At 43.7% G+C, this 18,144-nt stretch overlaps 1 protein-coding gene across 1 annotated transcript in view; it reads right to left on the reverse strand.

Moving 5' to 3' along the window:
* Nucleotides 1–10,317: 10,317 nt before the first annotated feature.
* The window catches only part of LOC311230932 (secretory carrier-associated membrane protein 2-like), a 59,379-nt gene continuing 51,552 nt past the window's right edge, over nucleotides 10,318–18,144 (reverse strand). The window contains exons 8-9 of the mRNA XM_084317381.1: nucleotides 14,662–14,779; nucleotides 10,318–13,709 (exon numbers count right to left, since the gene is read on the reverse strand). Coding sequence (XP_084173507.1) covers nucleotides 13,563–13,709; nucleotides 14,662–14,779 — 265 coding nt within the window. The 3' untranslated portion in view covers nucleotides 10,318–13,562. The remainder of the gene's footprint in view (nucleotides 13,710–14,661; nucleotides 14,780–18,144) is intronic.

Consider the following 18,144-nt stretch of genomic DNA (forward strand, 5'->3'; position numbering starts at 1 on the left):
AAACTGAAAATCATAATTTTTTTTAATATGTTTTGGTAGCTTTTTCATTTGTTTGTTGGACAAGTCCGGCAGAGAGGAAGGATGGGAGAGAGATATGGGGGAAGACATTCGGCAAAGGTCGCCGGGTCCGGGAGTCGAACCCGGGACGGCCATGCACCACCCTGGCACCCTGAACATTTTATAAAACACAGAAAAGGATCACCAAGTTACTCTGGATAAATACCCCTTACAGACAACATTGAGACAAAGCTTCCTGACACATCTCCATCCAAACTCTTGGAAGAACTCATTGAAATCTCATCTGATACCACCTGGAGAGCTCGTTTCAGAGTGTGGTGCTGAGTACCAAGTATCTCACGATGCAGCAGTTAAGGTGTTGATACCATTCAGCACCACATATCTGTGTGAAGCTGGCTTTTCATCCATGACAGCTCTGAAAACAAAATATAGGGCCAAGTTGAGCCTTGAGGATGACATGCGTGTTGCCTTGTCAAAGATCTCCCTATGTATTGACCGTATTATTAGCCAGCAGCAGACCTCGCATTGAGCTAGAAATTTCCACTGAGTGAACGAGTGCTTATATTCTGTATTTATTTATATTTTTTGAGAAATGGTAACTTGGTGAACATTTTCTGTATTTAAAAGAAATACATGATTTTCAGTTTTTGAGAAATGGTCACACTTATCCAAATATGCCATTTTAATAAAAAACAGTGCAGCTGCAACAGATAGCACTTTAGTGATAATTTTCTGTAATTTTATTTAACTTTTCTTTTTTTATTATTGATTTACTACTACAAGCAGTGTAATGTCAACAGTACTAAGCCATTTTGACCTGAAACGCCATTTAGACCTTATTTTAAAAGCAAGCACTTTTGTCATCATTGTAGCAAAAAAGACAGGACCGGAAAAGTCTTTATCGTATGTAGGGGTGCCCTGGAATATTTTATTGGACAGAGGGGTGCCTTGGCAGCAGAAAGGTTGAGAACCCCTGCTTTACACCCCTGGCCATGACAGCCGGTCCAGGGAGCCCCCGCGATGAGCGGTGGAAGCCAAGCGATGGAAGCGCTGGTGCCGTTACCATCTCCAAACTAAATTCACACTAATAACTATCTCTAACTCACAGACTGCAGAGCGCGTATGAGCAACACTTTTGAATGAAAGAACGAGGGAGGAGGAGCATATGATGTACGCCACTGGGTTATATACGTGACCGGGAGTGGGCGTGGCTGGGTAGATGTAGGTGCATGAGAAATACTTTCAATGTATACAATATGTATAACGAGCTAGCTAGTCCAGTAAGGCGAAGCAGGACGCAAAGCCAGTCTCGAAATATAACACAACCCTCAGTATCATTCAGTACCTCGATGTCAGATCAACATGTGGCTATGGTTTTTCAGTGTACTTCTAAATTACTTCTATACACATTCAGATAACTAATCCAACAAAACTACCTCATGTTCGTCAAAAAGACGTTGATATTTTGGTCATAACTGTGAACGTTGGGGGTGACTGTAAAGGTCAGGTTGCCCAGGTGTTTGGTCACGTCTATCAGCGCTCCCGAGGCCAGTTGTGGATACGGGATTGTGCTCCTGGACCTTTTCTCCACAGCCTTGTAAATTGTGCATGTCTTCAACTCCTCTGCTACGTATCTCTGCTCAACCTTTTCATCTTCTCCTCCTCCCTCAGTGCAGACCGGAGACGCTTCTTAAACGCCTCCTGAATCTTCCTCTGGGTGTGCTGCATGGGCATGGACCTGAATATAGGTTTGGACCTTTCATCAGAGTTTTGCTTATGTCATTAAAGATCTTCAACTTCTCCTTTTAAGCCTGGAGCCCTATTTTCTGAAAATCTGCCTAAAATACATACCTAAGTAAATGGAAGATTGCTCCACGTCTACCAGGTCCATTTGCATGTTCTCGTTATCTAGGGACATCTATGGACCTCAGTGAATGTATTCCCAGTGTCAGAAATATTGTGTCTATTACTAGGCTTGCTTAAATTGTGATGAAACAAAGGAGAATATGAATTATGATTTTGCTTTGCATCTTTGACAGTGAATAACACCATGCTAGAAATGACCAGACAAAAAATCTAAGGAAATTAATAAAGGGAAGATGATTAAACAGAAGGTTTTGTAGATACAGTACTGAATTCTGCCATCCGGACCCATGCTATTTGAAATATTATTATAGAATATAGAATATGAGGTCTATAAATGACCTTATTATAGCGATGTTGCACATCTATGGATCGGGCCAAATTTACTCGTTCCAATGACACAAGTTCAATTTTGATTTAGTATCACCAGACTTGACTTACTTTGACTTAAGCTTTTGCACTCCCTGCGGAGCATAGGCCACTGACGATTTCTTTCCATGTTGCGCGGTTTTTGGCCTCCCGAACAACATCGTGCATAAAGAACCAAGAATGAAATCTACTGTAAATACAGTCAGCTTTTTATTTTTGCGACAGGTCCGCCATCTTGAATCCGTTTGCAACGCCGATTGTTGCTAAATGTTCACAGAAGGGAGACACGCTAACTGCGCTCCAAACTATGCCAAAACTTTCAGTTTTGTGTTATATAATCCCGAATAAATAAAAAATAATAATCAGGAAGTCATTTGATTCCAGAAAGCTGGAGTACCCTAGGTCCAGGAGATGTAGTTTTTTCGAAATGTCAACGCTCATTGAAAGCCCTGTCTTTCCTTCATCATAATGACTACAGCAAAATGGCCGCTCAGATTTATTTCCGGTCGAAATTCACGACCTTTTTAATACAATTCCTAAACTCATATTTCATTAATAACACTTTATTACATGGCGTTTTCACATTCAAGTTTCTTTAATAGTTGCCATACAGAAGTACAGAATACTTTCATACAAAATGCTTCTTACTGTTACGCTCCAGAGACTGTGCTAGACAAGATAGTATCAAATAACATAGTATACATGTAGTTTAGAAGAAGAAAATGAGGTCACAGTGTTCGGTATAGACATATGTACAATGTTCTGAGTTACCATATAATATACAATACTATGCAGTGTACTAATGTACAGTACTATATAGTGCAAAGCAGAAATGGGATGAGGTACAATTTAGGTACAATTTACAGTAAGGTGTACGAGTTGTAGTGCAATCCTTCATCAATAAATATAAAGTGTGGGGAGTGGGTGCTACAGTGTGTTTGTTTAAAGTGGGTGTGTGCTATAAAGTGTGTGGAGTGGGTGCTACAGTGTGTTTGTTTAAAGTGAGTGTGTGCGTGTGGATGTGTGTGCTATGTGCGTTTGGTGGTGGTTGTTGTGTAGGGGAGGATCTATGGTGGTTGTTGTTGTGTAGTGTTCATTCATTGTTCGTTTAGCAGCCTGATGGCCTGGGGATAGAAGCTTCTTCTGAGTCTTTCTGTGCTCGCCTTGAGACTCCGGTATCGCTTGCCTGACCGCAGCAGTTCAAAGAGGCAGTTGTTCGGGTGACTGGAGTCTTTAATGATTCTCTTAGCCTTGCCCTTGCAACGCTTGTTGTAAATGTTCTGGAGGGTGGGGAGCCCCCCTCCAATTGTGCGTTCGGCTGAACGTGTCACTCTTTGTAGTCTGCTTCGGTCTTGTGCAGTGCTATTCCCAAACCAGGAGGTGATGTTGCCGGTCAAGATGCTCTCTATTGTACATGAGTAGAAGTTCTTAAGGATCTTCTGACTGACTTGGAACTTCCTTAGGCGCCTGAGGAAGTAGAGGCGTTGTCGTGCCTTCTTCACAACACTGTCAATGTGTGTGGTCCATGTCAAGTCCTCGGATATGTAGGCTCCGAGGTACTTAAAGCTGTTGACTCTCTCAACCGGTGCCCCGTCGATGCTGAGGGGGCTGTAGTCCTTGACCCCCGACCTCCTGAAGTCCACAATCATCTCCTTTGTTTTGCTGACGTTCAGGGAGAGGCTGTTTTCCTGGCACCATCCCGCCAGGACCTTGACCTCTTCCAGGTAGGCCCTCTCGTCGTTGGCAGAGATCAGGCCCACCACCACTGTGTCGTCAGCAAATTTGATGATTGTATTGCTACTCCGCTGAGCCACACAGTCGTGTGTGTACAGGGAGTAGAGGAGGGGACTTGGAACACAGCCCTGGGGGGCCCCTATGTTGAGGGTGATGGATGAGGAGGTGCAGTTGCCTGCTCTCACCACCTGGGGTCTGCCAGTCAGGAAGTCCAAGACCCACTGGCAGAGGTCATAGTTCAAGCCCAGGTCCCTGAGCTTGGCTATGAGTATGGAGGGGACTATGGTATTGAATGCCGAGCTGTAGTCGATGAATAGCATTCTCACATAGTTCCCCTGCCTCTTGTCCAGGTGTGATGCTGCTGTGTGCAGCACATGGGCTATGGCGTCCTCCGTGGACCTGTTGGGGCGGTATGCAAATTGCAGGGGGTCCATGTTGATGGGGAGGGAGGAGCAGATGTAGCCCTTTACTAGCTTCTCAAAGCACTTCATGGCTATGGAGGTGAGAGCTACAGGGCGGTAGTCGTTGAGGCAAGCAGGCTTGGATTTTTTGGGTACAGGGATAATAGTGGACTTCTTCAGGCAGGTGGGGATGACAGCCTGTTCTAAGGACAGGTTGAAGATGTCAGTGAATACTGGGGCCAGTTGGTCGGCACAGACTTTTAGGACGCGGCCGGGGATGCCGTCCGGACCTGCTGCCTTCCTGATATTCACTTTTTTAAAGGTCCGCCTCACCTCATGCTCTGTTACCCTGAACACTGCGCCTCCATCAGCAGCCGACCCCCCCCCCCCCCCATTGCCGTGGCTTGTGAGCTGGTGTTGTTATTACCAGCATCAAACCTCGCATAGAAGGTATTGAGGTCATTTGCTAAGGAGATGTCACTGTTCAGTTTGAGGGAGGCGCCTTTGTAGTCTGTCATCGTTTTGAGCCCCTGCCACATAGCTCTAGAGTCAGCTTGTTCAAACTGGAGTTCAATTTTATCCCTGTAGCGCCGTTTGGCCTCTGACACTGTCCTCCTTACGTTGTATCGCGCCACCTTGTGGTCATTCATGTTGCCTGCCACTAGGCCGTCGTTGTATGCTTTGGTGCGCTCTCTCAGAGCTTCACGGACGGATTTGTCTACCCAGGGTTTTTGATTTGGGTAAACTCTCATTTTGGTAGTGGGGATTGTTTCTTCCACCATAGTACAAACATAGTTCAGCACTGTTTCCGTGTAGACATTAATGTTATCTGTGTCGCGGAACACATTCCAGTCTTTGCAGTGAAACGCAGACCGGAGCGTCTCCTCTGACGTCAAATCCCATTTCTGCACCTCTCGCGAGACTACAGGAGTACTTTTGATTCTCTGTTTGTACATTGGTGAAAGAAAGATTGATGCGTGATCTGATTTACCAAAGCCACTATCAGAATGAGCCTTGTAGCCACCTTTAAATTGCGTGTAACAGTGATCTAGGATGTTACCGCCTCTGGTGTTGCAAGTCACATGCTGATAGAAGTCAGGTAATACCTTTCTCAGATTGGCGCACCCAGAACCAAAATGGCGGCGTTAACGTTCGCCGCTTGTATTCTATTTACCTCGTCGTGGAGTCTGGAGAGCGCAACGTTGTTCCTGGCTTGCGGTGGAATATACACTCCGATCAGGATGATCGCCGTTAACTCCCTCGGGAGGAAGAAAGGACGACACTTGATGGTTATATATTCCAGGTCTGGGCAGCAGTGGCTCGATAGTTCCTTCACGTTGCCTGGATCGCTCCAATTGTTGTTCAACATGAAGGCTATTCCACCTCCACGCTGTTTGCCGGATTCTGCTGTTCTATCCTTGCGGTGAATGAAGAAGTGAAGCAAGCCGAAATGCTTGCTTGTGATTGGTCAATAGCGCGCATCAGAGGTCCGTTATCAGACAATAATGACCGCTGTGGAACAATAATGACCGCTGTGGAACAATAATGACCGCTGTGCGCAGCTGTTCGCAATCAAGCCCACTGACATCAGTGCAATCAGACACTGCCGGCTGCTGGGGAAGCTGCCAGTGATGACAGGGCGGAGCAACGAGCGGAGCCAGAACCAGTGTTGCGAGTCGATGTAAAATGAATTAGGTATATATTTGTTATTTGTATATTATTGTTAGTAAGTTAGCCATGTAATAAGCGGGATAATGTATAGCTATACTCGATCATTGTCGCAAAATAATTGACCTTCACTGACGTTTAAAACACCTCGCCGAGGCGGCTCGGTATTTTAAACTCCGTGTCGGTCAATTATTTTGCGACAATGACCTCGTAGCCAGGGGTGTAGCTCCAGATTCTGGGCCCCATGAAAGAATGTATTTGTAGGCCCCCAGTGAATGCGAGCGCGCGTAAGCGGATTTTTTTTTTGCCATTTTTTATTGATGAAAACGCATAATATGGTTTTTACCTATACATTCGGATCAGCAGTTCAGCACCTGCACTGTTGGTGGGTGAGCCTCGTAAAGGATGTCGCATTGCGTTCATCTTCAATGAATGGACCAATGCAATAGTCTACCAAAGCCCCCCCTCTCTCTCTATATATCTCACACACATACACACACTTCAGAAACAAACATAGTATCAATGAGAGCATCAATAATACACCTGAGTGATGTCTAGTTAAAAAAAAAAAAATGTTGGCCCCCCCCCCCCAGTGCTGGGCCCTTGGAATCATCCTAAGCTACCCCCCCCCCCAGCTACGCCCCTGCTCGTAGCTATACATTATCCCTTACTTAACCTATTGGTAAACAAACGTATTGCTGAAAATATACACTATGACTGCTGTTGTGACATGGTTAGGATGTTTACTGTTGGATACATTTGGGGGAAAAAACGAACATTATGTCATACAGTCTAGAGTGATGTAATTTGCTGTCCGGTACCGGCCTGCACGGGTGGAAGAGGTTAAGAATGAAGAATTATTGGTAACATGGATATTCTCCATTATATAATTTAAGTATTAATTAATGTTCCCACTTGGAAGTGGCGGATAGGGGTAGGGACATGATAAGCTTAGGCTTCTTTCCTACTCCTTTTCGAACAGTGATATGTATTTTTTCATTGTTTGTCTTTTTTTTGTATTATTCTTTTTTAAATCATGTTCGAAATAAAATATTCATTCATTCATATTAGGGCTGGGACTTTATCGCATTAATTTCGATTAATTAACCACAGAAAGAATTAAAAGTTAAAAAGTTAGAAATGTTACCTTTCAAAGGAGACCAGACTCATGCATGTGCTATAAGTATAAAGTATAATAAATCACAAATTACTTTTTTTCTGTCTGGTTTGTTCATAAACAAATTTAATAATAGAAATTGAGATCAATCAAGAGTTTTTTTTTAATGATCTGGAATGTACTTGAAAGTACTGCATTTGACTTTTACCTCGAAAGTGCTTGAGTTTACAAAAGGTCATTTGCACTATATATATATTATTCCTGAAAGTGCTGCACTTTGTTAAAAATTGCATTGATCTGTTGGTCTGTGTAGTAGCTAATACAGGTTCTGTATCACTCTAGCTCCCGCTCTGCGTCTCTATGCATATATCTCGCTTCAGCATATATACACTGAATAATTTCAAAATGTACCTTTAAATGCCAGCATTCATCTGGCCACACCCCCATCCGCTTACCTATATAAGCAGGGGTGGTGCCACACACTCATCTCCTTCTCAAATTTCATCACAAGCAACGTGTTGCTATATGCCCACTTGACGTGGAGAAAAATATTAGCTGGAAAAGCAATGTTTACAAGGAAAGGAAGAACAAGGAGATACGTTGACATCATATCTTTATTTTCTCTCACTATTTTCGAGAAAATACGGCGATATTGTCTTCGTCACTGGACCGGTATAGCCGGTGTATACTCGCAGGTGTGTTTTGGAGTTTTTTCTTGAGGGGTTATAGGAACAACCGCCGCATTGGGTAACACCAAGGTGGTTGATTCCCTGGTGTGTTGGAGCAGTGTCAACTCCCGGGTTCACCGGTTGAGGGTGCCCCTGCACGTTCATGACGTCTGCCAATCGTGTCAGCCTTCTCTGCCTCAACCCCTCTGGGTGGGTTTTTTTAAATGGAGGCTTGGTCATGCAACAACGCCAGCATACGCCCCTTCCGCCGGGGCGGCTGTGTTCAGCTGTCCCCTCTGGCGCCTGTCTCGTCCGCAGTCTCCAGGCTAGGGTTAACAGCCTGTTGCCTGGTTTTTCCCCGGTGCGCTGCCTGCTTCCGTTGGTTAACCTTTTTTGTGTGCTTACGGCCATGCTGACTGCCTGTTCTGCAGGGTCAGTGTGCCAGGCGGTGTACTATTGGGGGGACAGGGCCCGCTCGGCTGAGGGGCCTTTGTCCAAATACGCTGGCGATGTGGGGGGCGGGGTCACTAAGTGCCCACCTGGTGGGGTCTTGATGCTGGCATCATGGACTTCTCCGGGCCCCCGTTCCAGGGGGTCCAGTCCCTTTGGTGGGTCTGGGTCTTCCTTCGCGCTCCGCTGCTACGGCCTTGCCACGGGGTTGGGTTTGCCCTTGACCCCGTGATTCTGGGGGCAGTAACGAAGTTGTTTCCTCCGTTCGTTCCCAGGTGGCATGCGGGTTGTGCGTGTGTGTAGTCGTGGGGTCAAGCCACGGTCTGCTCACCCTGTGCGTTGAGTTGCCTGAGTGCCTCTTCGCACGGTCGGGTCCGTCGCCCTCCCGTGAAGCCACCAATAGGGGGGGTGCCCTCCATTAGGGTGGGTCGGGGGGGCTTGGCCCTCCCTGATCTGATGGCTGTGGGGGGCCTCAGTGGGGTGTATTTGTCAAGCTTCTAGCTCCCGCTCAGCTCCTATTATGCATAGGTTATGCTCTGCGTCTAGACGCCGCTGCGGCCCTTGATTTTTCATTGTGGTGAAATTTGTTGGGAAGGAGATGAGTGTGTGGCACCACCCCTGCTTATATAGGTAAGCGGATGGGGGTGTGGCCAGATGAATGCTGGCATTTAAAGGTACATTTTGAAATTATTCAGTGTATATATGCTGAAGCGAGATATATGCATAGAGACGCAGAGCGTCCACTAGTGTTAACAGAACTTGGTTATATTCATAACCTAACGATTTTGCTGCTTAAACGTATGTATAATATATATTCATTGATTCACTCGTATAACAAAATTTATTTGAATTGAAATTTTGCTTTTCGCGTAAAATATTGATATGCAATTAATTTCAATTAATTAACTATAGTCTCAAATTAATTAGATAAAAAAATGTAATCGAGTCCCACCACTAATTCACATATATATATATATATATATATATATATTAATACTAGGAGCCAAGCAATTGGCCCGTTCTGAACAGTTCTGCACTAGTTCTGAATAAATGCAAGTACTGTACGTCTTATAAAAGAGCAAAACAATCTCCAATGGTGAGACTGATCGAGGAATAGAAAAGGTTCTGAGAATAAATAAACATGACTAGGAACCTTTCATTCGGTACAGTATATTTTGAGGAAAGAAAACCATTTTTATTAGATGCTATATTCAATATTGAAATACAAAAGGCACTGAATTCACTTTCTCCCAAATACAACACATACACAGGTGTGTGAATTAAGACAAATCTTGTATAAAATAACATTGTAAATGTGATTGAACATTACATTGAACTTGTTATCCGCCGCGAGAATGTTACATTCTTCATTATAGTCGTGCTAATTTCAAATTGTATTATTATTTTTTGTTAAACACAATACATATATTAACACCTCCATGTCTGTCAATATCAAATCACACTGAGAAATAGAAAATATACATCGATCCACGAATAATTTAGAAGTTGGTGGTCGTTTTTATTCTACAGGAAAACTTTGTACAGTTTGGAATTGAGAGATTGTCAACTAATCTAATGTGGCATTGAGTACAAATTCTTAGCTACATACTGGTGGTGTGTCAGAAATTAGAAGGTTGATAGTTTCAACTTTCAAGACTTGAAAATATCATCAAGGTCACACTGCTCAAGGTAGAAATTCCAAAGGAAAAAACTGAAACGTTGGAAACTTGTTACAATTCTGAATCCTTGTTCACCAATCGCCAGTCATATTCATGACTCTGAAAGTCATCTGAGTGGTGTGAATTCAAACACACGTTTTCCACTTCTTCCAGCATACCGCCTGAATGCACCACCACAGCCATTTTTAAGATCTTGAAAAGAAACCTAAGCAAAAATAAAACTATCATACAGTAATATCTATTGCAAGTCAACAGAACAGGCTACAGATTATATTCAATAAGATCATCTTTATTAAAGTTAACTTTAACAGTCGTTAAGTTATTCGGTCTACTTCATATATTTTCTTTAGATTCATTCATTCAGATTTTTCTTCGTCTACCATTTTCCCCCTAGATAATATTGTGTTGGGTTACCTTAGGAACCAATGACGATGGTAGAAAAAAAATTGAGAAACCGCTCCTTATTAACAAGGCACTAATCAAAGATTTGGTCAAAGCTGCTTCATCAACTATAGGCTAAAACTCGCAACCGATTAAAAGTTGATTCAGTTTTAGTAGGAGAGGAAAAAAGTCTAACAGTTGGTAATCTATTTTAGAATCTTTCAAATTTAAGATGATTTACAATTAGTAGATTTAGGTCACCACTTCTCAGCCAGTGGGTTGTGAGATGGCCTGTCGGGGTCGCAAAACAAGGACCGACATAGATGGAGGGAATATGGTGATTGTGAATTCATAGTTGAGGTAAAGATGTGCTGCGGCTATAAAACCAGTTTGAGAACCTGTGACTCAGGCTTTGTACACACTTGGAATGGAAACTATTTCAGTTCCAAGGGTTATGAAAACATTTACTTTCGAACTACCTACAATCTGGTTTTAGGAAACGTTTTCGGAGATGAATGACGCATGTTTGGCTATTAAACGGTGTTGTGAAATAACTTGCTATAGGAGATAATGTGATGTGTTCAACCTGCGGTAAAGATCCCCTTCAGTAGCAACCAAAGCATGCCTGCCTTGTTGAAAACGTTGCTATGGCTGAACCATCAATGGCAATAACATTCTGATGGACCAGCGTTGTATGGGTTAATTTGTACAGTAGTGTCTACATCCCATAGCCCAGAAGGACATTTTTAATGAGAATCGTTACTTTTTGGCCCAGCTGCAAAGCCTCACCTCTGTCATACATTTGTGTTTATAAACTTATCCCTGACCTTAACCCTAAGCTTAACCATTCTCACTACTTAACCATTTAAAATAAATGTACAAACGTCCTTCCCAGCTATGGGGTGTAGATGCTACCTCTTTCTACCCGGTGAAAGTGTGCAGACACTCAAGTTTCGAAAACACCACTGAAGAAAACATTTCCAAAGCGAAACCCTAAAAATATCTGCAAGTGTATGAAGCCTTAGATGGCCATTGGTGCTACACAAGCACCAAACTAAACATTTAAAAAGCAAACGCGCCATCTGTACACAGAGACCATCATTTGAATGTAAGCTAATATTAAGACAAATTCAATTTAGGGAGCATGGTTGCTGTGGGCTGAGTAGAAGACAAACTATATACAGGAGCAGATTTGCTTAAAAAAAAAAGAAGAAAACAGCACTGGTCTTACACAAAATGTCCTGTTTACATGAATTGAAAACTAGTAGTAATGCTGGTGACAGGCACTGCCTATGATTTTCAAATTCTGTTAATTCAAAGACATGTATGTTCTTCGTTGTTGCGTGTGAGTGAATATGCTTAATGACGCCAAATTGCATTGGATAGTAGAGCAGAGCACACTCCTATGCAGAAAGCTGGACTATCAAACCTCTCTGCCCCAAAGAGGAAGTAAACTAACCGGTGCTACCTACAATACCTCGTATTGTTCCCATTAACATATCGACTAAATAATATGACATTATTGTTATCCCCATATCTTTGTCTCTTCTATAAATAAGAACTGAAAATGAATAAAAGAAAAGTGAAATAATTTTATTTCACAGCGTCTGTGCAGCCTTGTTTATTCACTTGTGTCCATGGAAACGATGATGAACGCAGCCATAAAAGGTATGGTTTCCATGTGCAGAAAAGATGACTTTTCGGATAACTTAATCACTGAATAAATGTTCAGACAAGCTTCATTTGGGGATATTTGTGATACTCCGTATACATGCAATTCGAAGTTATTGGCTCATTTTCTTTTAAAATTATTTGGTCACGGACGTCCGGATTTGGTACAGCTATAAGGCACTTTAGTTCGGGCAAAGCTCTGCAGGCAGCTCTGCTTAGGAGTGTGATAATGGAGGCCTTGTATGAAATGTTTGTGCAGTTCTTTCTTCTAACCATTGGTAACCACTTAAAAGAGACGGTAAAACACTGGAAAAGCATGATATTATTCTACTATCCAGTAATAAAGACATCAGATTATTACGGTTTTGTTGATATTTCTCATATGTCATCACATAGCAACCGTTGTCTCAATGGTTGCTATGTTACAGGCAGCCATGGTGGAAGACAGAGGATTACAGAAACATGCAAGGCCTCCATTACGGTGACACTGCTATCCAATCCTACTCAGCCTGGACACGTCAAGATTAAAGTCCTACAAGACTACTTTCCATTCAGCAGTATGTCCTGTTTTACTGAATTACTTGTTCGCTTCCTGTCCTGCAAAGAAAGCCAAAAGGAAGGCTTCTCCAAAATCATTATTACAATAGGACAGAACATTATAAAAGTCTGAAAGAATGATAATTAGGGTCGACAAAAAAAAAAACGTAATCTTACAAAATGAGGGACCACTCTTGCTGAGGAAAACATACGCGTGTAGGCCTACACATGGGCGCACACACACACACACACACCACACACACACGAGAGTCTTAAGAGAAAGTGCACCATTATGCATTATACTTTGCCAAAAAATTCACACAAAGCAAGGAAACATTGAAACAGTAACCAGTCAACTTTCATGCTTTCCACCCCAAAAAGCACTCAAATGGTATTCTTGGCCCTTGATTAGCTCTTAGCAGATGGGTCTTAATGAACTGATCTTAGAGCTGTGCCGGTTCTACGGGAGACGCTGAACTCTGAGCGGCAAAGTTAACAGGCAGGCATTCCTGGAAGGGGAGGAGCGGGGATGGAATGAGGGCGCATTACGGCCTAGCCCAAGGTCTACAAATTACCAGGTTGAGTCACGATTTGCGAAAATACAACTCCTGGGCTGACCTGGGACCAGTGTTCTACAAGACTGACGTCCCCGCTTATTACAACAAAAAAAGAATTCTGGTCCCAGTCTAGAACTATAAGACGAGGATGAGTCTGTGTCGTCATGGGAAACGTTCCAAAATGGCTTCCCCCTCACCATTGGGAGGTAGTAGCTACAGCGGTTGCTAGTCGTCTCCTAGTGCTTAACTTCCTCCGTGAGAATGTTGGGGGGGGGTTACATCCCCATCCTCGTCATATCACTCTAGGAGCCGGTGCCGGTCACGTCGTTACCCCGACTTCCTCATTGTCGTCGTCAATGGATACTTGCTTTGTTGTCATCATCATCATCATCTCGACCTGATAATCTATAGAACGTGGAACTGGCCGAGTTCAGCTGAGATCAAGCGGCCTACTGGCCCCGGAAGGCTCCCTCGGCTGCAGAAGACGCTGCGGAGGAGGCGGCGGACTGGAAGTTCTTATTGCTGAGGACGCCCTGGGAGAACTCCGCCTGGGCCTTCTGGAAGCTGGCCCCGGTACGACGGTACTGGCTGTGCACCTGGAACAAGAGATCACAAGGAAAATGTATATCCTGGGGGGATGTAGTTCTGGATCAGAAAAATAATAAGCATCATGTGGTGTTCTGTAGTACAGGATCAGAAATAGCATGACTATCCTGCGGTATGTAGTTCTTCTTGATCAGAAAAATAATAACCATCATGGGTTCTGTAGTACAGGATCAGAAATAACATGATTACCTACAAGCCAGAATACCAGGATTCCGATATAAAACATGTACATTATATTTTTGTGGGCATGTATTGGTATATAGCTGTGCAATACGTATAGGGAGATATGTAAAATATATAACGCACTGCTCGCTGGCCTCCCGGCCACTGCCACCAAGCCTCTTCAACTCATTCAGAACGCAGCGGCCCGCCTGATCTCAAACCTACCGAAGTCGGCCCATGTCACCCCACTTCTTAGGGACCTGCACTGGCTCCCCATTGCTGCATGAATCCACTTCAAGGCCCTCGACCTGGCATATCGTGGGGCGAAGGTAACGGCTCCCGCCTACCTCCGGTCAATGGTCTGTAACTACACACCCTCAAGACCCCTACGCTCTGCATCTTCCGGCCGCCTCAGACCTACTCCTATCCAAGCTCCGGGAGGGTCATCAAGGAGAAACCGCCTATTCTCAGTCCTTGCCCCACAATGGTGGAATGAACTACCCACCCCAGTTAGGACAGCCGAAACCCATCCAATCTTTCGCCGTCGACTAAAGACGCACTTCTTCAACCATTATCTAAAAAACATATTATCTAAAATATATCTAACCCTAACTAACCTTACTGTCCTGCACTTGTCCTAATAAACTAACCTACACTGTAGCACTCAACACTTTGATGAACATTGTTACTCAGATGATAAGAGTTGTGCCCTTCCTGATGACTTATCATACAGAATTTGAAAGAAATTACTAAATGTAAATGTATATAAGGAATAGTCACCATCTTGAGCAGGATAACGGACAGCACGGCACAGATGGTGAAGAAGCAGGCCACCACCAACATGATGGCGGCCACCGGCTTGTTGTCCTGGATGAGAGTGAATGAGGCGATCCAGCCACTGTGGATGAGAAGAGACCATTCTGCCTGTCACTGTGTGCTTCCATAACCTCCCATCTCATTATCATTTTTACTCAGAATTTAAAGGTGACATCCTAGAACTCTGTTGGCCATTTAATGACCCTAGGACCCTTGAAACCCGTTCAGAACCAAATTTAGACTTCCAAAAAACTCATTAACCTCTTAAGCCCGATCGGCCTGGTACCGGGCCAAGATTTATTTCACATCGCAAATAGATCAATACAGTCCATATTAAGTGATGTTGCGTTTATTTTTCAAATGTAGCTAACCATATAAAAACAGCAGTCAAAGTGTATATTTTCAGCACTACGTTTGTTTACCAATGATTAACTCATTGACCGCCGGGCATTAGACATAAAAACCTCCCGTCTACCTAGGCCTGCCACGATAACACATTTTGCTGGGCGATTAATTGCCCCCGAAAATATCGCGATAAGCGATATTATTGCGACCGGTTAGAGAATTTTTTTTTTAGACATTTATTTCCCCAAACTTTTATTTTGAAGCCCACCGCTCAGTCTTTTCCGGTGTTTTAGACTTTTCCCCGGCGCTGCACCTGGACCCTAGTCAGCAGCCCTCACTCATGCGATGTAAACCAGGGACTCGAATACGCTTGTTGTTGTTGTTGTTGTTGTAGGATATTGATGCCAAGAGCTATCTGCAGCTACTGCTGGATGGCGTTGGGACAACGCCTCAGTGAACTATTTAGTTTACTGCGACATTTCGTAGTGACTAGTTACCTAGCCAACGGAGGTATTATGCACTGGACTATTGCTGGAGGATTTGTTGATGTCGCGAGCTATCCGTAGCTAGCCGGCTGGATAACGTTACACAATGCCTCGTGTATTAAACTAAGTGAATAGTTGACTGGGTCATTTTGTAACGGTAGCTAACGTTATCTCACGAAGGTCCCACACTGACTAGACTAACGTCACGGTGAGGCAATAGCCTCTGTTTACACAATAGCCCGACCCCCCCTCCCCCCTTCCCACCCTCAACAACAAAGCCCCCCAGCACCACACAGAGGAACAGATCACAAACGAACAATACTTCGAACCTGCCAACATAAATGAAATAACCAACGCCAATGGACTGAACATTTTTCACATTAACATTAACAGCTTAAAAAACAAATTGGATGAAATCAAACAATTATTCATAAATGGTAAGGCAAACATACTGTGCTTCTCAGAAACTAAGCTTGACGATTCTGTAAAAGATCCAGAGATAGAGATTGAGAACTACTCAATAATTAGGAATGATAGGAACAAACATGGAGGTGGTGTCTGTATGTACATACACAAGGACACCAAATTCATCAACAGAAATGACCTGAATCATAAATCAATTGAAACTGTATGGGTGGAAATCCTATTCGAAAGGGCGAAATCCCTACTGGTTGGCACAGTCTACAGGCCGCCAGATCATAGTGATTTTTATGATACACTGGATGGGTGTTTAGCTGGAGTTGAGGATGTAGACAAAATTCTTATTGGAGACTGGAACACGGATATGCAACGAAAAGATGCACCCGTCTTCAAGTCATTCAGTAGGTTTTGTGATCTGCACGGCCTCAGCCAGCTAATCACCCAACCCACACGTGTATGTGAATCAACTCAGACTACCATTGACCTCATTCTGACCTCCGACAAGTCCAAGATCTCCAAGAAAGGGGTTATAGCATGCGGGTTAAGTGATCATTATATGATATTCTGTACCCGCAAAAAACTAAAACAAAAGGCTGGCTGCCACAAAACAGTCACATCTAGAGACCTTAAAACCTACTCTAGCGAGGCCTTTAACCTTGAACTGGAGAGCCTGGACTGGTCAGATGAACTCAATGGTACACTGGTTGAAGAAACATGGCTTGGTTTCAAAACCAAATTCTCAACAATACTAAACGACATGGCCCCCCTAAGAACCACCAGGGTAAAAAATCGCGCTGAGCCGTGGATGCACTCCGAAATACTGGCCGCTATGAAAACCAGAGACAAAAAATGCTCTGAGTTTCGTAAAAGTCAGTCAAAGCTTACTAAAAGCACGAGCAGTGAACTCCAAGCCCACGTGACTGAACTCAAACTAGAAAGAAACAGACTAAGAAACGACGTAAACTCCATGATCAAAACTGCAAAAAAGAATTTCATCAATGACAAAACTGAGGAAAACAAAAACAAACCACGTGAACTTTGGAAATTACTCAATAATCAACTAGGATGCAGTAAAAAACTTAAAACCAGATTCTCAAACATAAACATAAAAACGGACAACACGCTCATCACAGACAAGCTGGATGTAGCCAATTACTTAAACATTTTCTTCACAAACATAGCCACAACACTGGTAAACAAACTACCCTCCCACTCAGGGCTTTATGGGGTAGAACACATAGTAGCTTACTACAAAAACCTAGGGGTCCGCAAGGACGACTTCAAGCTGGAAATGGTAACAACAGATGAGGTACTCAATAAACTGAGCGCCCTCCAACCTAACAAGGCCACTGGCCATGACAACATCCCCTCCAAATTCCTCAGAGACTCAGCAGCCGCCATCACCCCAATCATCACACACATAATAAACCTCTCCATAAAACAGGGACACGTCCCCAAGGACTTCAAAATTGCTAGGGTGACCCCTCTGCACAAAAAGGGCAGCAAATTAGACCCAGGCAACTACCGCCCTGTTTCTATTCTCACCTCCATCTCGAAAGTCATGGAAAAAATAGTCTACGAACAGGTCGAAAAGTACCTAGCGGAAAAAAATCTAATCTACGAATTCCAATCTGGCTTCAGAACATCCCACTCCACTGACACATGCCTTCTCTATTTGAATGACCACATCAAACAAGAGGTGGACGCAGGCAAATACTGCGGCATGGTCATGCTGGACCTACAAAAGGCCTTTGACACGGTCAATCACTCCATTCTGATTGACAAGCTAAAAGCAATTGGTTTTGATAGTCTATCAGTGAGCTGGATGCAATCCTACCTTGAGGGGAGGGAACAGATGGTGGAGGTAAACGGTACCCTATCCCCCCCTCTCACAGTGAGCTGTGGTGTTCCACAAGGAAGCATACTAGGACCGCTACTGTTCCTAATTTATGCAAATGACATGTCGTCAGCTTGTGACTGCAACTTGTTCCTGTTTGCGGACGACTCAGCCCTGCTGGTCTCTGACAAGAACAAGTTACAGGTTGAAAAAACCCTCAGCTCGGAACTAGGCAGAATCTGCATATGGCTCGCTGATAACAAACTATCATTACACATGGGCAAAACAGAGTCCATTCTCTTCGGTTCAAATAACAAACTCAGCAAGACCGACGGCTTCTCAGTTACAGTGGGTGACAAT

The sequence above is a fragment of the Notolepis coatsorum genome, assembly GCF_963971535.1.
Source record: "Notolepis coatsorum genome assembly, chromosome: 6".
In the NCBI taxonomy this organism is placed as follows: Eukaryota; Metazoa; Chordata; class Actinopteri; order Aulopiformes; family Paralepididae; genus Notolepis; species Notolepis coatsorum.